The 22,170-nt window shown below is 41.6% G+C and overlaps 1 protein-coding gene across 2 annotated transcripts; it reads left to right on the plus strand.

Annotated features, from left to right (window-relative positions):
• Positions 1-671: 671 nt before the first annotated feature.
• On the plus strand, positions 672-20,401 carry col28a1b (collagen, type XXVIII, alpha 1b). 2 transcript variants are annotated; one of them, XM_010889874.2, is made up of 36 exons: positions 672-754; positions 3,697-3,836; positions 4,180-4,748; positions 7,986-8,006; positions 8,135-8,194; positions 8,283-8,336; positions 8,430-8,474; positions 8,593-8,619; positions 8,706-8,750; positions 8,862-8,906; positions 9,837-9,890; positions 10,443-10,511; positions 10,606-10,674; positions 10,832-10,900; positions 11,006-11,074; positions 11,159-11,227; positions 13,894-13,962; positions 14,237-14,305; positions 14,437-14,508; positions 14,632-14,700; positions 14,791-14,862; positions 14,934-15,002; positions 15,127-15,195; positions 15,308-15,376; positions 15,478-15,546; positions 15,794-15,862; positions 16,002-16,070; positions 16,178-16,246; positions 16,449-16,529; positions 16,615-16,650; positions 17,486-17,522; positions 17,614-17,834; positions 18,062-18,395; positions 18,644-18,822; positions 19,024-19,276; positions 19,420-20,401. In XM_010889874.2, exons 2-36 carry the CDS (start codon positions 3,728-3,730, stop codon positions 19,590-19,592), a joined length of 3,522 nt encoding a protein of 1,173 aa, XP_010888176.2. In that variant the 5' UTR covers positions 672-754; positions 3,697-3,727; the 3' UTR covers positions 19,593-20,401. The 2 variants fall into 2 exon arrangements, with proteins under 2 accessions (XP_010888176.2, XP_010888177.2); XM_010889875.2 differs by having other exon boundaries at positions 18,644-18,816.
• Positions 20,402-22,170: the final 1,769 nt, after the last annotated feature.

The raw sequence follows: 22,170 nt of genomic DNA on the forward strand, positions 1-22,170 counted from the left end.
GACGCTACATGTAATTGTGTATTTCTATATGGTAGATACAAACAAAAATAAACAAAACATTAGTTATGAAACAAAAAGAAAAAAGCTGCATTTTAATGGGCTTTTAAACACAGGCTGGTGTTTAACGCACTGTAACTGAATTTCCTTCCACATATAATTACAGAATATGACATGTATCCTGTTTCAGACTGCTAATTTCAATCAACAACAAAAAAAACGTAATGCCTCTTTTTCCAATTAGTGGGCTTGTAAGCTGAGGACAGGAAAAATTAGCATAACATGAACATAATTTGAGATTTTAATGTAGAACATCTTAACAGTCTCCAAGGAGAAAATAAAAAAAAATGGCTATATTGCAAATAAAATGATCCGTAGAAAACAAAGTGTAAAAGAATCATATGGTTTTTACGTTCTCTGTATTTATTACATCTTTATAATGCCTAATTTCATTTAATGAAAAGCTATACAGAATTCATGAGTCAGATACAGAAAAGATACTGTATTGTGTGCAAAAAAAAATATTTGTGAAACAAGAATTAATATGAAATAACATTATGATACATGTGGACAATTAAAAATTTGACATGCAATGCACAGCAATCAAGCACATTCTTGCAGAGGGTCTGAGAGTGCCCCGTCCTTGACCACATCACATTCACTTCGTGGACTGCAGTCAGAACCACAAGATGTTGCTTCCCAAACCACTCTGGATGATTACATGAAAACCGGTGGCTGTATTTAAATGAGAACTGAGGTAAAATTATACAAATTTAATTTTCAAATGAAATCAAATCACAACTGTTTTTATAGTGGGAAATGTTTTCTTTTGGGAAATGTATATGATGAAAATGATGAGTACCTTAAAGATTACATTAGTTTCTAACCTGGATGACAACTACATTTTGTGTCATTTTATTTAGTGAAATGTTTAGAGGTTAAAGAAAGCGCACTGTAGAAATATTTGACAACATTTCAGGAATTCTTTAAGTGCATGTATGTTGCCAACCGTCAGCCTATAATAGAAACACTAGCTCTGCAGTTACAGTACCAGACAAACGTTTGGACACACCTACTCATTTGAGGGGGAATTCTTTAGTTTTACTATTTTCCAGATTTTACAATAATGGTGAAGACATCAAAACTATAAAATAACACATGGAATCAAATAGGAAACAAAAAAGTGTTGAACAGATCAAAACATATATCATTTGACATGATATATCATATATATATAGTGGGGAGAACAAGTATTTGATACACTGCCGATTTTGCAGGTTTTCCTACTTACAAAGTATGTAGAGGTCTGTCATTTTTATCATAGGTACACTTTAACTGTGAGAGACGGAATCTAAAACAAAAATCCAGAAAATCACATTGTATGATTTTTAAATAATTAACTTTCCTTTTTTGCATGACATAAGTATTTGATCACCTACCAACCATTAACAATTCCGGCTCTCACAGACCTGTAAGCCCTCCTGCTCACCACTCATTATCTGTATTAACTGCACCTGTTTGAACTTGTTACCTGTATAAAAGACACCTCTCCACACACTCAATCAAACAGACGCCAACCTCTCCACAATGGCCAAGACCAGAGAGCTGTGTAAGGACATCAGGGATAAAATTGTAGACCTCCACAAGGCCGGGATGGGCTACAGGACAACAGGCAAGCAGCTTGGTGAGAAGGCAACAACTGTTGGCGCAATTATTAGAAAATGGAAGAAAATGAGGAAGGTGAGGGATCAGCCCAGAACTACACGGCAGGACCCGGTCAATGACCTGAAGAGAGCTGGGACCACAGTCTCAAAGAAAACCATTAGTAACACAATACGCCATCATAGATTAAAATCCTGCAGCGCACGCAAGGTCCACCTGCTCAAGCCAGCGCAAGACCAGGCCTGTCTGAATTTTGCCAATGACCATCTGGATGATCCAGAGGAGGAATGGGAGAAGGTCATGTGGTCTGATGAGACAAAAATAGAACTTTTTGGTCTAAACTCCACTCGCCATGTTTGGAGGAAGAAGGATGAGTACAACCCCAAGAACACCATCCCAGCCATGAAGCATGGAGGTGGAAACATCATTCTTTGGGGATGCTTTTCTGCAAAGGGGACAGGATGACTGCACCGTATTGAGGGGAGGATGGATGGGGCCATGAATCGCAAGATCTTGGCCAACAACCTCCTTCCCTCAGTAAGAGCATTGAAAATGGGTCGTGGCTGGGTCTTCCAGCATGGTAACGACCGGAAATGCACAGCCAGGGCAACTAAAGAGTGGCTCCGTAAGAAGCATCTCAAGGTCCTGGAGTGGCTTAGCCAGTCTACAGACATGAACCCAATAGAAAATCTTTGGAGGGAGCTGAAAGTCTGTATTGCCCAGCGACAGCCCCGAAACCTGAAGGTCTGTATGGAGGAGTGGGTCAAAATCCCTGTTGCAGTGTGTGCAAACCTGGTCAAGAACTACAGGAAATGTATGATCTCTGTAATTGCAAACAAAGGTTTCTGTACCAAATATTAAGTTCTGCTTTTCTGATGTATTAAATACTTATGTCATGCAATAAAATGCAAATTAATTACTTAAAAATCATACAATGTGATTTTCTGGATTTATGTTTTAGATTCCGTCACTCACAGTTGAAGAGTACCTATGATAAAAATACAGACTTCTGCATGCTTTGTAAGTGGGAAACACTGCCGATTTTGCAAGTTATCAAATACTTGTTCTCCCCACTGTGTCTGTATATATATCAAAATATCTACTCTTTGCCCTAATGACAGCTTTGCACAATCTTTCATTCTCTCAAATAGATTCATAAGGTAGTCATCTGGAATGCATTTCAAATTACAGGTGTACCTTGTTAAGGTTTCCTTTGTGGAATTTATTTCCTCAATGTGTTTGAGCCAGATGTGCTGTGACTAGGTCAGGTTGGTAAACAGAAGGCCATCATCATGTCTCTACTGTAGTAGTCCATATGATTGCAAAAGATAAGCAATAACCTCAAACAACGAATAAGAAACGACAGACAATCATCACTTTAAGACATGAAGGTCTGTTGATATGGTAAAATGTCCATTGGACAAGTTAATTGGAGAAAACCAGCCTCATAAATCAGCAGTTAACTGCACCTCAGATTGCAGTCTAAATAAATTCTTCCCAGAGTGACAGACACCTCTCAACATCAACTGTTAAATGGAGACCGCGTGAATCATGCCTTCATGGTTGAATTGCTGCAGAGAAAAAGGTACTGAAAGACACAGATAAGAACAAAATACTTGCTTGGGCCAAGACACTCAACAAATGGACATTAGACCTGTGGAAATAAGTCGTTTGGTCTCATGAGTCAAAACTTGAGATTTTTGGTTCCATTCGCCATGTGTATGAGATTCAGCGTGAACAGATGATTTCCGCATGTTTGGTTACCATCATGAAGCATGGAGAGCAACGTGTGATGGTGTGGGGTACTTTGATTTCAACCGGGCATTGACCCAAAACTCACCTCCAGGCTGTGTAAGGGCTGTTTGACCAAGAAGGAGAGTGATGGTGCTGCTTCAGATGACCTGGCCTCCATAATCACCCTACCTCAACCCAGCTGAGACCACAGAACATTGGGATGAAAATCAAGAATGATTGTGATGGCAAAATGTGATTTTGTAATGTGCAATTGACAAGAAATACAGTGTGTTTTTTCTTTAGGCAAAGGGAGCAAACATTGACAAAGGACAACATGAGGAAAGGGTTGCTCCTGTTCCTTCTAGTGTTGACACTTCTACACGTGGCCAGAGGCCAACGAAGAAGAAAAGGAAATCACAGTGTCCTCAGAGATACAGCAAACGGTAAGTCCAAATGTTAGTGGTGACATCAAGTTCTTTGGCATATGTATATGTGTCGCATGTGTCTCAGTTTGTAAAAGCATTGCCCTTTAACACCAAGGTTTCATTCCGTGGGGGTTAATGGTATGAATGGTATAAAAACTTCAACTGACTTCAATGTACAGTACATATCAGCCATATTCATACATACATGTTTTGATTCATTGCTAATGGGGTGGGAAAGAAAAACTGTTAATTGAACTATGACTATTGTAAGTCATCCTGACAATTTATTCTAGAAAGATATAGATACAGTTGCTCTGTTCTTGACATTGGCCATGTGTTAAAACATGTATTCCTCTCCCAGACAAGACAACATGCTCCTTGGAGGTGGCCTTTATCCTGGACAGCTCGGAGAGCGCCAAGACCTTTCTCTTTGAGAAGCAGAAGTCCTTTGTTCTGCATTTCAGCACAAGTCTTGCCATGCTCCAGGTGTCAGGATGGACACTAAGGCTGCGGATGGCTGCTCTACAGTACAGCAGCACCGTGTCTGTAGAGCACAGTTTTTCTGCCTGGCAGGACTTGGACGTCTTCCACAGCAGAGTCAACTCCATGGTTTACATTGGCCATGGCACCTACTCCTCCTATGCCATCACAAATGTCACGCAGCTTTTCACCCAGGAGACAAAGGAGGACAGCGTCAGGGTGGCACTTCTCATGACCGATGGTGCCGATCATCCCCGGAATCCTGATGTGAGTGGAGCGTCGGCGGAGGCTAAGGCGAGGGGTGTTAGGCTCTTTGCCATAGGCCTGTCGGAATTGGCACGCCAGTTCCAGAACCATGCCAAGCTCCGAGCTATCGCCAGCCCGCCCGCCCAGCAATTCATCCATAGCCTCACTGACCCCCAGCTAGAGGAGAAGCTACTGAAAGAACTGGTGAGTGTTCAGTCATCAAAGTAACCCCACACTCAAGTTGAAGACATTTACTAGGCTGAATCAAGTCAAGCGTGTATCGGCTGGGTTCGTCTGTATGAAAAGGGTATGACACAATGTCTCTGCTGTGACTGTGAGTGGTTCATCACTTTTTCCAGAGGTGAAGAAGTCTAAGTTCAAAATAGTTGCCACTCAAGATCACTGACCAACCATATTGATCTCCTCTTCTTTTTGATTTTCATATCAGACCAAAACATATAAAAGATAAACAAAACAAGCAAAATCACATCCAAAAAACAGCACATTCAATAGAAACATTTTGTTATATCATTCAACAACAGCTGCATGTAGAGCCATACACAATTGAAATCTCACACCATACCCCCAACAAGGACAATTATAATGATCATGTATTCAGGCCCATATCTTATTTAATAAAAATCTCAGGTTTAAGATAAGCTCTATGAATTCATTTGTGTTGGTGTAGCTTGCATCTTGTATTAATGTGAACAATCTGGGATTGCTCATTAATATCAGATCAAAGGTCTTCTGGGGAGGAATGTCATTATTTGTGCGACCTTGCTTCCAAAAAAGTTGGGACATTGTGCACATTTTATTGTTTTTGGAATAATACATGCCATGCTGTTGTAATACGTGTAGAATATGGTTTGGCATTGTCTTGCTGAAATAAGCAAGGCCTTTCCTTGAAAATACATTGTCTGGATGGCAGCATATATTGCTACAAAACCTGTATATTTTGTTCAGCATCAATGGTGCTATCACAGATGTGTAAGTCACCCATGCCATGTGCACTAATGCACCCCCATACCATCACGGATGCTGGCTTTAGAACTGTGCGCTGATAAGAAGGTGGACAGTCCCTTTCCTCTTTAGTCCAAAGGATGCAGCGTCCATAATTCCCCAAAAAATATAAAAATGTTGATTCACCACAGGAACGTTTTCCACTTCACCTTAGTCCATCTTAAAATACCTTGGACCCAAGGTGTGAGTTTGAATCCAGCCCTTAATCGTTTGATGATTTTGGTTTCCATGGACCATTGATACATCATTTCATTTTCAAAGAATTACACAATGTACAGTAAAGATTTTGATCTTTAATATACAGCTCCAGAAAAAATGTATAGACCACTGCCTTTTTCTTTCCTTTCCAAAAAATTTGAAAAGGAAAGTTTTGAGTTAGGAACAGAAGCGTTCAATTTGCAGTGGTCTCTTAATTTTTCACCTTTCTGTTCCTCACTCAAAACCTTTCTTTTAGACTTTTTTGGAGCTGTAATTTTTTCCAGAGCTGTATTTTATTCATCGAGATCCGATGTGAGATTTAAGTGTTCCCTTAATTTTTTTGAGCAGTGTATTTACTCATTTTAAAAACGGAAACAGGTAATTTACTCCAACAAATATACAGTGGGGAGAACAAGTATTTGATACACTGCCAATTTTGCAAGTTTTCCTACTTACAAAGCATGTAGAAGTCTGTAATTTTTATCATAGGTACAACTGGGAGAGATAGAATCTAAAACAAACAAAAAAAATATAATCCAGAAAATCACATTGTATGAAATAATTGATTAGCATTTTATTGCATGACAAAATAATTTGATCACCTACCAACCAATAAGAATTCCGGCTCTCACAGACCTGTTAGATTTCTTTAAGAAGCCCTCCTTTTCTCCACTCATTACCTGTATTAACTGTACCTGTTTGAACTTGTTACCTGTATAAAAGACACCTGTCCACACACTCAATCAAACAAACTTCAACCTCTCCACAATGGCCAAGACCAGAGAGCTGTGTAAGGACATCAGGGATAAAATTGTAGACCTGCACAAGGCTGGGGTGGGCTACAGGACAATAGGCAAGCAGCTTGGTGAGAAGGCAACAACTGTTGGGGCAATTATTAGAAAATGGAAGAAGTTCAAGATGATGGTCAATCTCCCTCGGTCTGGGGCTCCATGCAAGATCTCACCTTGTGGGGCATCAATGATCAAGAAGAAGGTGAGGGATCAGCCCAGAACTACACGGCAGGACCTGGTCAATGACCTGAAGAGAGCTGGGACCACAGTCTCAAAGAAAACCATTAGTAACACACTACGCCATCATGGATTATAATCCTGCAGCGCACGCAAGCTGCTCAAGCCAGCGCAGGACCAGGCCCGTCTGAGGTTTGCCAATGACCATCTGGATGATCCAGAGGAGGAATGGGAGAAGGTCATGTGGTCTGATGAGACAAAAATAGAGCTTTTTGGTCTAAAATCCACTCACCAAGTTTGGAGGAAGACGAAGGATGAGTACAACCCCAAGAACACCATCCCAACCGTGAAGCATAGAGGTGGAAACATCATTCTTTGGGGATGCTTTTCTGCAAAGAGGACAGAACGACTGCACCGCATTGAGGGGAGGATGGATGGGACCATGTATCGTGAGATCTTGGCCAACAACCTCCTTCCCTAAGTAAGCTTTGAAGATGGGTTGTGGCTGGGTCTTCCAGCATGACAACGACCCGAAACACACACCCAGGGCAACTAAGGAGTGGCTCCGTAAGAAGCATCTCAAGGTCCTAGAGTGGCCTAGCCCGTCTCCATACTTGAACACAATAGAAAATCTTTGGAGGGAGTCGAAAGTCTGTATGAAAGTCTGCATGGAGGAGTGGGCCAAAATCCCTGCTGCAGTGTGTGCAAACCTGGTCATGAACTACAGGAAACATGATCTCTGTAATTGCAAACAAAGGTTTCTGTACCAAATATTAAGTTCTGCTTTACTGATGTATTAAATACTTATGTCATGCAATAAAATGCAAATTAATTACTTAAAAATCATCCAATGTGATTTTCTGGATTTTTTCCCACTCACAGTTGAAGAGAACCTATGATAAAGAGTTCTACATGCTTTATAAGTGGGAAAACCTGCAAAATCAGCAGTGTATCAAATAATTGTTCTCCCCACTGTACAATTGCAATATAGTGAGTAATTTTGCATCGCAAACATGGTGTCATCAAAATGCTTACATGGTAAACAAAGACATAACAATGTCGAACTACAACTTCATATAGATCAATTGACTGAAAGTGATATTGCTCGCTATCTCATGTCTCTATATTATAACCCTGTTCTGGTACACAATATGTGTTAATTAAAATGGAGGACTTCTGGGAATGTAGTTCGACCCCCAAACATCCAGTAAAATTGTTAAGTCAATTATCTTTTCTTTTTGTTCCCATACAGGGCACAATAGCGCTTGAGGCGGTAAGTTGTTCAATCCTTTTAAAACAAAGTTATTTGAAATGTCTGGTGGAGTCATAATGATAGAGAAATTCAATGAATAGTGGGGATGCTGTAAATTGATTGACTTTGTATTATCTTTATTGTATCAGTGTCCACAGGCCAAAGTTTGTTTGTGTGAAAGAGGGGACAGAGGCCCTGCTGGTATCCCAGTAAGTACACTTCACATTCTTTAACAGAAGATGTACAGTAATGATTCATGAATTAATGAATTCATCAATGGTTAATTGTTTCACCAAGGGAAAAAAAGGAGATCCAGGGTATGACGGACCACCCGGTCAAAAGGGATCAAAGGTAAGTATAACAAAATACAGTGGTCAAATGCAATCCCCATTCAAATGTAATTCTGTATAAACCAATTCTGTCCCACTATCTAAATTCTATAAGGGAGAACCAGGAGTTAATGGCCGACCAGGAAATGATGGTCTTGAGGTACTCCGTGTTTGATTTTCATTATAATATAAGGAAATAATATTTCCTTTCAGCTCTTATTTTTCCATAGCTTACTAAAATGCCTTCAGATTGTCTTAAACACGTTTTTTCTGTACAGGGCAGTCCAGGTTATAAAGGTGAAAAGGTGGGAAATCTGTTATCCAGATATTTTGTAATTCAACAGTTGTTGCTAAAGGTGTACTGCCATGTCTAACATTTGCTCTGTTCCAGGGAGAGCAAGGAAGCTGTGGGACCCCTGGGGAGAAAGGAGATATAGTGAGTTCTAAAAGTGTGCCATTTTGAGACAAACAAAACTATAATCTAATCAGTTACAGTTTGTGGGCCATCTGGAGAATTTTGTCATCTTGACATCTTGTCATTTGACAGGGCCCCGGAGGACCTCCCGGCCCACGGGGACCCAGAGGAGAACAGGTACAATGTTCAAATATGTTATGGTAAAGATCATTACTTATTCAAAACATTAATAAGTATCGTTCGCTACCTTTGAGGACCTCACTTAGTCCTGACTGCACACTAGTATTCAGTGAATAATTCTGTGTACTGTATATGGAACAGTCCAGTTGATAATCAATTAATTATGGCTGTTAGAGCAGCGGCAGGTTCCTAATTTCACTGCTCAAGGAAAATATAAAACAAATGCGAAACTAACCAAATCCTGAGTAGAGACAGAGTACAGACTACACAGAAGCATTATAGCAATCATCAGCAGGCCAGGAAACCCAATATTCACATTCATTCTCAAACAAGGAAAATGGAAGAAGAGTTTCACAATTACCCACCCATGCACTTATGGAATGTGAATTTTGGATTACAGCTAATCCCGATTTTAATGTGAGTATCTAAAGAAGTGAATCCAGGCTTGCAGGATATTATTCTTTTCCAGGAGCAGACTTTGTGTCGTAGGATTAGCTGCTGGGACAGGATTGTCTGTGCAGGGCCAATATTCCTCGTCACGAACAGCTCCTCTTCTGGCATGGTATCAGTGGCATAGTGTCAACTGGTTGTTTTGGACACCGGTCCTTGAGAATGGAAGGAGGCTCGTGCTTCTATAGTTCTGTACATCTGTATAACACAGTTGTCAGTCAGAGCTGGTGTTAGTTTAGTTGGAAGAATCCACTACTAACTGGCCCTTTCTTAAAATACACCTTCCTTATAAAATACTGTAGTTTTTTGCAGATATCAGGGATGGCTTTCTTTTTCACACAAAACATTACACTGTGCAGTGGGGAAAAAGGGGCTTCGTAGATATCATATCAAACCTATTTTGCACAGTTCTGTAAGAAAAGTAAAATGTAACCAGCATGTTATATCGTTTCTTCAACATTTTTATTTCCTCAACAGGGTGTTAATGGACCTCCAGGGGACCCGGGTCCAGAGGGCCAGACGGGGCCTAAAGTAGGCAGGCTTGTTCTGAGCCAGTGACATTCATGGGTGCTACTATATTACACTTGTTCAACCAGCATGTCTTTTGGCAAAATATGATGCTTTGCCAGATGAGCAATGAGAGCCGAATTGACCATTCTATCCCACTCTATTTAAATACTGATCCCTTCACTTTCTGTAGCCCCAAACAGAGCTATAACAAGGAAAGCCTTGACGTCTGGACGTTTTAAAGTTCGTAAACAGTGAAGAACATAGCAAAATCAAGTGACTGCTGTATATTATGTTAAATTTCACACACTCTGAGATCTATTATTTATTAAGCAGCAATATTAATTCCAAGATGATCCTCTATGTCCATTGCATTTCAATTATCCATTTTCAAAGACTTTTGGAATTGGAACTATTGGAATGGATAGAGCTCACCTGTAAGGAGGCAAAAGGGATGTATTTTCTCTCAGAGTATGAACTTGGAATGTAAATGTTTACATGACTAACTCATGATGGTGTTGGTTTCAAGCAGACGTTTTCACGCATTCACACACTGATCACATACATTTAACACAGGGGGACCGAGGACCCAACGGTTCTCCAGGACCAGCAGGTGATATAGGCGTGGGGTTCCCAGGTCCAAAGGTATCTAACAATTACTAACACAGTAATCATGCTGTATGTTTACAGTTTATATAAATTACATGAATATTGATTTGAAATGTATAACTGTTCCCAGGGAGACAAAGGAATTCAAGGGCGTTCGGGACCCATGGGTCCTTTTGGAATAGGACAGCCAGGACAGCCTGTAAGTATCACTGCACTCTAGATGACAGCTTTGGATACCAACACTGTAATTGCTTTGGGACATTATACACGACTGACTTCCTTACTGAGATTAACATGGTTTGATTTGAGTTTGACAACTGTTTGACTGTGAAAAATGATGACACTGTTTATTTCAGGGACCACCTGGACCTGCTGGAGCACAGGGTAACCCGGGAGACGTTGGGGAGGGGCTCCCTGGACCAAAGGTGGGCACATGTTTGAGTGCCTGATCGTTATGTATCATGTTTGATGTGTACTGTTATTGTAAACATCCTTCACGCGGAACACTGATGACTGTATCTTTGTTTCAGGGGGACAGAGGCTACGCGGGGGCCAAAGGTGAGCGAGGTCTCACAGGTGTTGGGATCAAAGGTGATAAGGTAAATATATAAAAATGCAATGTATGAGGATAGATGGTCAATCCAGAACAATCCCATATTACATTTACATTACATTTCTCTCAGGGCGATCCTGGGCAGGTTGGATCACAGGGGCCAGTTGGAATGCCAGGGGCAGGAATTCAAGGAGAAAAGGTACATTGGAAATTTATTTTTGTGTTTTCTCACACATACAGTGGGGAGAACAAGTTTTTGATACACTGCCGATTTTGCAGGTTTTCCTACTTACAAAGCATGTAGAGGTCTGTAATTTTTTATCATAGGTATAATTCAACTGTGATAGAAAGTCACATTGATTAAATAATTGATTAGCATTTTATTGCATGACATATTTGATCACCTACCAACCAGTAAGAATTCCAGCTCTCACAGACCTGTTAGTTTTTCTTTAAAAAGCCCTCCTTTTCTCCACTCATTACCTGTATTAACTGCACCTGTTTGAACTAGTTACCTGTATAAAAGACACTTGTCCACACACTCAATCAAACAGACTACAACCTCTCCACAATGGCCAAGACCAGAGAGCTGTGTAAGGACATCAGGGATAAAATTGTAGACCTGCACAAGGCTGGGGTGGGCTACAGGACAATAGGCAAGCAGCTTGGTAAGAAGGCAACATCTGTTGGCGCAATTATTAGAAAATGGAAGAAGTTCAAGATGACGGTCAATCTCCCTTTGGTCTGGGGCTCCATGCAAGATCTCACCTCGTGGGGAATCAATGATCATGAAGAAGGTGAGAGATCAGCCCAGAACTACATGGCAGGACCTGGTCAATGACCTGAAGAGAGCTGGGACCACAGTCTCAAAGAAAACCATTAATAACACACTAAGCCGTCATGGATTAAAATCCTGCAGCGCACGCAAGGTCCCACTGCTCGAGTCAGCGCATGTCCAGGCCCGTCAGAAGTTTGCCAATGACCATCTGGATGATCCAGAGGATGAATAGCAGAAGGTCATGTGGTCTGATGAGACAATGTTTGCCATGTTTGGATGAAGAAGAAGGATGAGTACAACCCCAAGAACACCATCCCAGCCATGAAGCATGGAGGTGGAAACATCATTCTTTGGGGATACTTTTCTGCAAAGGGGACAGGATGACTGCACCGTATTGAGGTGAGGATGGATGGGGCCATGAATCGCGAGATCTTGGCCAACAACCTCCTTCCCTCAGTAAGAGCATTGAAGATGGGTCGTGGCTGGGTCTTCCAGCATGGTAATGACCGGAAACACACAGCCAGGGCAACTAAAGAGTGGCTTCGTAAGAAGCATCTCAAGGTCCTGGAGTGGCCTAGCCAATCTCCAGACCTGAACCCAATAGAAAATCTTTGATGTATCAAATACATATGTCATGCAATAAAGTGCAAATGAATTACTTAAAAATCATAATATGAGATTTTCTGGATTTGTGTTTTAGATTCTGTCACTCACAGCTGAAGAGTACCTATGATAAAAATTACAGACTTCGACATGCTTTGTAAGTGGGAAAACCTGCAAAATCGGCAATGTATCAAATACTTGTTCTCCCCACTGTAAATATACAGATGCTGGTCATAAAATTTGAATATCATCAAAAAGTTGATTTATTTCAGTAATTCAATTCAAAAAGTGTATAACTGACAGCTAATGAAAACCCCAAATTCAGTATCTCAGAAAAGTTGAATATTGTGACACCTGGTGCCACACTCTAATCAGCTAATTAACCCAAAACACCTGCAAAGGCCTTTAAATGGTCTCTCAGTCTAGTTCTGTAGGAAACACAATCATGGGGAAGACTGCTGACTTGACAGCTGTCCAAATGACGACCATTGACACCTTGCACAAGGAGGGCAAGACACCAAAGGTCATAGCTCAAGAGGCTGGCTGTTCACAGAGCTCTGTGTCCAAGCACATTAATAGAGAGGCGAAGGGAAGGAAAAGATGTGGTAGAAAAAGTGTACAAGCAATAGGGATAACCGCACTCTAGAGAGGATTGTGAAACAAAACCCATTCAAAAATGTGGGGGAGATTCACAAAGAGTGGACTGCAGCTGGAGTCAGTGCAACAAGAACCACCACGCACAGACGTATGCAAGACATGGGTTTCAGCTGTCGAATTCCTTGTGTCAAGCCACTCTTGAACAAGACACAGCGTCAGAAGCGTCTCGCCTGGACTAAAGACAAAAAGGACTGGACTGCTGCTGAGTTATGTTCTCTGATGAAAGTTAATTTTACATTTTCATTTGGAAATCAAGGTCCCAGAGTCTGGAGGAAGAGAGGAGAGGCACAGAATCCATGTTGCTTGAAGTCCAGTGTAAAGTTTCCACAGTCAGTGATGGTTTGGGGTGCCATGTCATCTGCTGGTGTTGGTCCACTGTGTTTTCTGAGGTCCAAGGTCAATGCAGCCGTCTACCAGGAAGTTTTGGAGCACTTCATGCTTCCTGCTGCTGACCAACTTTATGGAGATGCAGATTTAATTTGCCAACAGGACTTGGCATCTGCACACAGTGCCAAAGCTACCAGTACCTGGTTTAAGGACCATGGTATCCCTGTTCCTAATTGGCCAGCAAACTGGCCTGACCTTAACCCTATAGAACATCTATGGGGTATTGTGAAGAGGAAGATGCAATACGCCAGACCCAACAATGCAGAAGAGCTGAAGGCCACTATCAGAGCAACCTGGGCTCTCATAACACCTGAGCAGTGCCACAGACTGATCGAATCCATGCCACGCCGCATTGCTGCAGTAATTCAGATAAAAGAAGCCCCAACTAAGTATTGAGTTCTATTCTTATTATTGTTTTTCTGATGTCACCTTCTTTTCAGGGGAACCAAGGGCCAGTTGGCCCTCCGGGCCCCAGAGGAAATCCAGGTGTCGGACTCCCAGGTCCAAAGGTAAAGCTGAATATCCCATTATCATAGGATGGTCTGGTGTTTTCCAAATAGGCCATGCAAAAATGTGATTTTAATGCAAGACATTATATGCTATCCATTTAGAACACGTAGTGTGATGTCACTAGGATTGCTAAAATTCCAATAAGTTCCTTGGTTTCCCAGAAATCTGTGTTGGAGGATTTGGGATCTTTATTATTTTCTACCGTACATTCTCTAACAGCATGTCAGAAAAAACAGGAAATGTATTAAAAAACCTGTACTGTTTGTTCTGCAGGGAAGCCAAGGCTTCTCAGGGGAGCCTGGAATCCCAGGGGAGAGAGGTGTGGGCGAGCCAGGCCCTAAGGTAAGTCTGAAGGTTCATTATACTACATCACTGTAATACAGTGTGTATAGCAGATCAAGTAACTCTGAGATAATATAAATTTATTGACGTGTAATTCATCATTTATTTATAACAATTTGACCCTCCTCTAGGGTGACCCAGGAGCTAAGGGTTTAAGTGGTATTCCCGGCCTGCCTGGTGAAGATGGAGCCAATGGACAGAAGGTGGGCCCACTGTACTGTGGTAGAATGTCATTTTCACTTGGACAGTTAAACTCCTCCAAGTCTATAATTAGGCAGCAACCATTATTGACAGTATTTATGTGTATTTATTTCACATGACTTCAGGGGGATATTGGGTTACCGGGGGCCAGGGGAACTGACGGGGCTCCTGGGAAAGGTGTCCCCGGAGAAAAGGTACAAGGCATTTCATATTAAGGCATTTCACTATTGAAAATAAAAAACTGAAAGAAGTGTCTCAAATCCAGTTGTGGCTTCTCTGTCAAGGGGGATCCGGGGGAGAGGGGTTCCAGGGGCCAGCCAGGTGCAGTAGGTCCTGTGGGACCGATGGGGCCCAAGGTAAGTAAGCTCAACACTCCACCGACCCAAAGCATGGATGGTTGGGGTGTTAAAAGTATTTCCTGTTTCAGGGTGAACCTGGAAAACCTGGACTAGCAGGTAAAAATGGACCAGCTGGGCGTGGCTTACCTGGTATCAAGGTAAGTTGAGGTGGGAAGGAACCATCACAACACTGTTGGTTATCACTTCATTAGGATTCGAAACCGTCGCTGTATTTTAACGAGGGCATGGTGACGTGATGTGTATGGTTGGTGTTATTTACAGGGAGACCCTGGTGTAGCAGGCCCACCGGGACCGGTTGGTGAACCAGGATTAGGTATTACTGGACCCAAGGTACCTTGATTAGGCTAATTTACATTTGATTTGAGAAGATGAAAGTATTTTGTCATATAATGTCCAAAGAACCACATAAGGTCAATGGTGACAGGCCGCTCTGTGTTTTAAGGGTCAAAGAGGCTTACTAGGACCCATCGGCCCAGCAGGGCAGAAAGGGGAAGGCTACCCTGGACCTCCAGTGAGTATCAACATTTACAATGGGAGTGTTATTACTAATATTCATTGATCTATTGAGTACTCTAAAGACTTAATGAATGTATGTTGTGTCATGCTTATTAGGGACAGCCTGGAACACCAGGACCGCCTGGTGAGATTGGACCAGAAGGAAAAGGTTTACCTGGTCCTAAGGTGCGCTTTTCAGTGCAATGATGATGTGACAAATAACTTAGCATATTAATCAAATGTATCAACCTCTGAGACACATTACTACATGGAATGATAAATGGGGTGGCGTAACACTTATGTGCACTCATGGCCTTTTACATGACTGCAGATATAAATTGTAATCTAACAGTTTTATGTAGCAACTATTTTTGCAACTAGCCCAGTGATATGTTTGACTAAATACGTTTTCACTTTTGATCTTTATTTTTAGGGAGATCGGGGATCTCCAGGACCCACAGGTCCACCTGGTGCACAAGGAGTCGGGATAATTGGTCCCAAGGTTATAGATCCTATTTAAACCCATCCTTTTACTAATGTGCAATAACAAACATGCCATTCTGATTGAAGTACACATGGAATCATCTATTGAGCAAGATTCACATGAACCACAGGACTATTTGACATGATTCACTCTGCAGGGTTCAATTGGTCAGAGTGGAGCCCCAGGTGTCCAGGGTCCCCCCGGAGAAGGCATTCAAGGACCAAAGGTACATGTCTTTTTAATTAACATGTCTCAGGTTAAAGCAGGTCATGTTATGGTTCAGCCAAGTAAAATGGTTCAAACAGGATTTATTTATGAGTTACTGTCTGATAGGGGGAGCCAGGATTCCAGGGGATCCCAGGCCCCAAGGGTCCCCCAGGACAGGGTCTTCAAGGTGATAAGGTAAAAATAAACACAAGAAACATTAGCATGTAGCCATATACATATACATGTTATCCAATCTCTAATGTCTTGGCATCAACATGTAAACCTCATGTCAGCCTGTCACCAAAGACTATCCAGACTCACAAATGGTCTTGAACTTGTCAAACTGATCATGCTTTCCAGGTCATAGAAAAACTGTGCCCTTCTGCCGTTCCTACAGGGAGACAGGGGGCTCCAAGGTGAACGAGGAAGAAAGGGGGATAAAGGAGAGACTGGAGAGTCAGGACCCATTGGACCTGCGGTACAGTAGTACCAAATAAACACGTCAGCCAAAAGCATTAACCTTGTCAGATATTCCTGTTATTAACTGACTCCCTGAATTACAGGGCAGAGTGGGAGAGAAAGGAGAGGCAGGCCTAACGGTAAGTAGTTGCTGTATCACAAGTTGCTTGTCACTTAAGCAAGAGACGGAGTAAAAGCGTATCCGGTCGTAAAAACCTCTTAAAGGCGCATTCTGGCATTTTTGGCCACTGGTTGTACGTGTGGCATTGTTGAGCCATAATGGGTCCCTGAAAATGTGGATGTGCCACGTTTAATCAAAACCACTCGCTTTCAAACCTGGAATGTCATGGCTAGCTAAGGTACGATGTTGACTTATGGGCTGTGGCTCTAGTCATCTACACAGATTTAATCACAAATCAGATCTTCATCTTCCCAGGGAATCTACATAGTGATTCAAGTGACCAGTGTTGCTATATACACAGCCAGCAGACAAGAATTAAGGCAATCAGTTGGGGTTCCACAAAAAATGTAAATGGGCAAAACAAGTGACTTCTGCAACTTTGAGCTTTGTATGATCACCCAGTCTCATGCACAATGGATAAAGTATCTCAGAAACAGCCAGCCTCCTTTATTATTCAAGCACATCAATCTACTGTTAACAGAGAATGGTTTGATAAAACAAAATCAAGTCAACAACAGTCCTGTGTGCAAAATCTGCTGGCTGAAAGAGCTTGAAGAGAAATGCCGAGAATTGTTCAAGCTAACAGGCGGGCCGCACAAGCGAATAACAGCATAACACATTTGTGGTGCACAGAACGGTACCTTTAAAATGAATATAATTAGAAAAACAATGATCATAGAACGTTTTGTAATTTTGTGTAATGTACACTTATGTCCAGCAGTGTTTTATTTACCAGACAGTAAAATGTGTTATATGTGTATGAAAGTTATGTGTTATTTTACTATTTTGTACAGAGAGAGGAGGTCATTAAACTAGTCAGATCCATATGTGGTAAGTTTGGTCCTGTGGTCATTCATACACCAACACCATACCTGGAATGACTGTTGGCAGAAACTTTCAATGAAATGTTACCTTTCCCCAGGATGTGGAGTGAAGTGCCGCGAGAGTCCATTAGAGCTGGTCTTTGTGATTGACAGCTCAGAGAGCGTTGGCCCTGAGAACTTCAACGCAGTCAAGGACTTTGTGAATGCTCTGGTTGACCGCGCCTCCGTGAGCCGGGAGACTACTCACGTTGGGGTGGTCCTCTACAGCCACATCAACATGGTGGTGGTCCACCTCCACCAGCAGGCTACCAAGGACCAGGTCAATGAGACATCATACAGCGCATACAAAGCACAATCTCCTGACCAGTCTCACATTCTATCTACTTCATAATAATGCATTCCAACTACAGGCTCGATATAAGGCTTGGTAATAATCCAACTCCAAGTGTGACAAAACAGTCCTTTCGCACCAACCATCCAACAGGTGCTAATATCTCTGTGTAGACAGGGTATCATCATTACTTCCAAGCATTTTTTTACCACCAGGTCAAGAGGGCGGTCCGTAGCATGACCTACCTGGGCGAGGGCACCTTCACGGGCAGCGCCATCTATCAGGCCAACCAGGTTTTCCGGGCAGCCCGTCCCGGGGTCAGAAAGGTGGCCATTCTGATCACTGACGGACAGGCAGACCGGAGGGACTCTGTGAAGCTGGAGGAGGCTGTAAAAGAGGTGCAGCGCAGTGACATTGAGATGTTTGTCATCGGGGTGGTGAACCAGAGTGATCCGCAGTATGAGGAATTCCTGAAAGAGCTCCACATCATAGCCTCTGACCCAGACAGGGAACACATCTACTTGATCGACGACTTCAGGACACTTCCTGGTAAGCAGGAAGTACCGAAATGATGCCCATACGTGCCAAAGTAAATATACTCCTTGTAAACATCTGCCAAAGTCACAGACATTTCTGAGTAGTCGCTGTAGGCTTACATTCATATGAATCCATAAAAGGTTTTACTGTTGTATTATTCAAAGAGAAAGTGTAAAGTCTGAAATGTTCTTAAGTTGCAAATAGCTGTTTGTTTTTGCCCAGTCCCAAAAATATATCCATATTTGTCTTTGAAACTCCAGGCCTTGAGGGCAAGATGCTGAGTCGGATCTGTGACAGTGATGACAGGTCCCAGTTCAGCAATATTCCCAGCTCTAGATTCTCCCCCGGGACACCTGGTCATGGAGGGACTGTCAGAGAAACTCCAGAGAAGACTGACACACCCTCCTTCAATGGAGATTTCAAGATACCACAGGTGGTGGTGAGAAAAACATAGAACACATTCCCTTTAATGTCTTGGTTCAGAATGTGAGAAAAAGAAAATGGCCTTTTAAAGGATATTGTTAAAATGTGTAGAGAACTCACCTTAACTAAACCCAAAGCAAAAAATCTATGTCACTAAAATCTATGCATTTGCAATCATATATTAATATCTTTTTAACTTGTTCTTTCCGTTTTCTAGCCAGGTCCACCAGGAGAGTTAGACAAAATATTTACACCACAGACAGGGGACAGAGAAAATTCAGAGACCTACAGGGTCCCATCATTTGATAGGGAGCCCTTCAAACGCGTACCACAGTTCCTTCTCCCATCTGAGGTGAAGAACCCCAACCACAATGTGGTCTTGACTGGTCCCCAGGAACCCACCCAGAGGCCCCTGGACCTACCACTCCCACAAACCACTCTCCCACTACCCCAAAATTATTTTCTAACAGGTAGGTATTGTGCTTCTCTTTTCATAAAAGGAAATTTGTAAATGAATATTAAGTTAATATTCATGAAGTAATGACATGTCCCTGTTCCATATGCTACGATATTGAATGGTATACAAGTCTTACTCTCCGGGTGTGATTTCCAGATGACAGATGTGGACAGGTTCTGGACCCCGGGCCCTGCAGGGATTACACTGTCAAGTGGTACTATGATCCTACGTCTAACGCCTGTGCCCAGTTCTGGTTCGGAGGTTGTCAGGGAAACCAGAACCAATTTGAGTCAGAGAGAAGCTGCAAAAAATCCTGTGTGAAGTTCTAACATACAATACACAGACCTTATACAGTACACAGACCTTATACAGTACACACGCCTAATACAGTAGAAACGACTCATGCAGTACAAACGCCTCACGCAGTATAAATGCCTCACAGTACATACGCCTCATTCAGTACACATGCGTCTCATGCACATTGTTACTAACTGTCTTGCCTTTAACGCTCATAAATTTAGTTGTTGAATGTATTGATTTGACATGATATATTTGGGTCAATTACAATGTCTTATCTCTACTCAAATACTTCTACATGGGATATAGAAATTGGGAGAATTGGTAGGAGAGCACTAGATAGCACTAGTGGAATGCATGAACCAGACTAAGGAAAACAGTGGGAACTATCAGTATCCTTTTGGATTCTTAATCCCTTGTCTTGGACATTTAACATGGCACCAATTCTATTTAATCAAACATGTAATTTCTTTTCAGAGGCAATAAGCCATTTACATCCTTTTGTATATCTGTGTATTTGGTCACTTATTTGTTGGAGGTAATTGTTGGGTAATAAGATGTGGATTTTGATAAAACAATACAAGTGTAGGAACCATTCAGTTTATTCATGTTGGAGTTATAAGGGAAGAGCTAACTTGATTCCAGATCGGAAAGGTTTTCCACTGATGAGGAGAACAGTTATGTTCCCAGCAGGCTAGGATGTCTAAACACTAACCTTTATCCATGATTAACCCTCCTGTTTTGTTCTGGTCAAATTTGACCGATTTTCTCTCTGAAAAATGTGTTCATTTAATCTGACTGTCATAAGGTTCCATGACTTTGTCCAAACAGGGTATCTAAACAGACAAAATAAATGTTTATGATTTTTCATAACATTTTGTGTGTTTTATTTAACTTTTGCAACTGTGGTGTTTCCAGTAAAAAACTACCAGTAATCAGAAATGAATGGGTGAGAATACAATTAGTGTATAAAATCAGGTAAATGCCCATTCATCAGCTGGACATACTTCCTCTCCCAGATCCCCACACATACCTCACTCCGCCTCCAGCTGACGACCCTTGTTAAATAGTGTAGAGGTTAGAGAAGCAGACTTGTGAACTATAGGTCCTGAGTTCATATCTCCTCACAGGCAAAGTGAAGTACGCATTGTGAATAATCCCGTATTGATAAAAACTTAATTGGCTAAAACCGAAACCTGAAACTGAGACTGTTTCTGGCATGGAATAGTTCATCTTCAGTCTCGCTAGAAATTGCTAAATTCTTATGATTACTCCTAGGAAGTTAGTAGATACTCTTAACCCTATTACTGGCTAATAAGCTGTTAAAAAGGCCAGTGGTAAAAGCAATACAGTTCATAGACGCTATTTGTGGTGGAGGTAAACTTAAGAAACGTTAGTCAGTTTAACACAATCCTCAATGGAGTCGAGTGACTGCTGAAACGTGTCATGCTGTGGCGTAGCGGTTAAAGACAGTGCCTCTCATGTGGAAGACCTAAGTTCGAATCTATTGAGAGCAACTACATTTATTAATAATTTCTGGTAAATTCCACAATTCTCTCATCTTTTCACTTGATGAAAAAGTTAGTGATCATAGCCTTTATTGATAGTTATTGTATAAATGTCATTCACAAATGAAAGAAAAAAATATGTTCTTATGCCATGAAATGAAATAGCTTTGGCAGACTCGCTAGCAACTGCTCAATTCTTATGACTATTCCAGTAAGTTAGTAGATACCGGTAAAGCTTATTACTGGCTAATACGCTGTTAAAACGGCCAGTGGCAAACAGCATACATAGCCGCTATTTGTGGTGGAGGTAAACTTAGTAAGAAACAGTCAGTTTAACTGTATCAATGTCATTCACGAATGGCCAATTAACTATTAAAACAGCCAGTGGCAAAAGAGGATTTGTTCAGGATAAAGACAGGCTATACTGACAGCTCTGTGGTGTACAGCTCTAATGTACAGCTCTATGGTGTAGTGGTTAACGACACAGCCTTTCATGTGGGTGACCTGGGTTTGACTCTCAAGTTGGCAACATGTTCTATTGTGGGCTGGCTGAACTAGGCTGGCCTGGTTTCTTGTTTTTGAGGCCTTGCTCACAATTAATTCTGTGGCAGCACAATTACCAGCTGTTAGATGAAAATGTTATCAGGATGACCCCAGAATTTTTTGAATAATATGTATCAGGTATGAGGTTAATATGACCATTATATGGTTTACTCTTTTACCACAGTCCCTAAATGTGGAAAGGAGCCTGAACGAAGGAACAAATGTGAATGTCTGTTGAATCTCTAACCGCATCTCTAACCACTACGTTATTTAACAATGGGTAGTCAGTCAGTCAGTCAGTCAGGTAAGAGACATTCACTCGTCTTGGCCGGCTCCGCTTACGCTGTCCGGCAAAAAACTTAAGTCTTTTTAATTACAAAATACATTTTGTAAAATGTTAGTTAAGCCTTTATGCAGTATTTGAAATTGTTTTTAATCAACATTGTATAATAAATCACTGTGATTATGTAACAATTGTGTAATAATGTGTGTCATTTATTCACTTAATCCCCCTTCAACCTTTGAAATGCTCAGATTGGCTGGTAGGATGGGTAAACCC

The sequence above is a fragment of the Esox lucius genome, chromosome 20 (assembly GCF_011004845.1).
Source record: "Esox lucius isolate fEsoLuc1 chromosome 20, fEsoLuc1.pri, whole genome shotgun sequence".
NCBI lineage: Eukaryota > Metazoa > Chordata > Actinopteri > Esociformes > Esocidae > Esox > Esox lucius.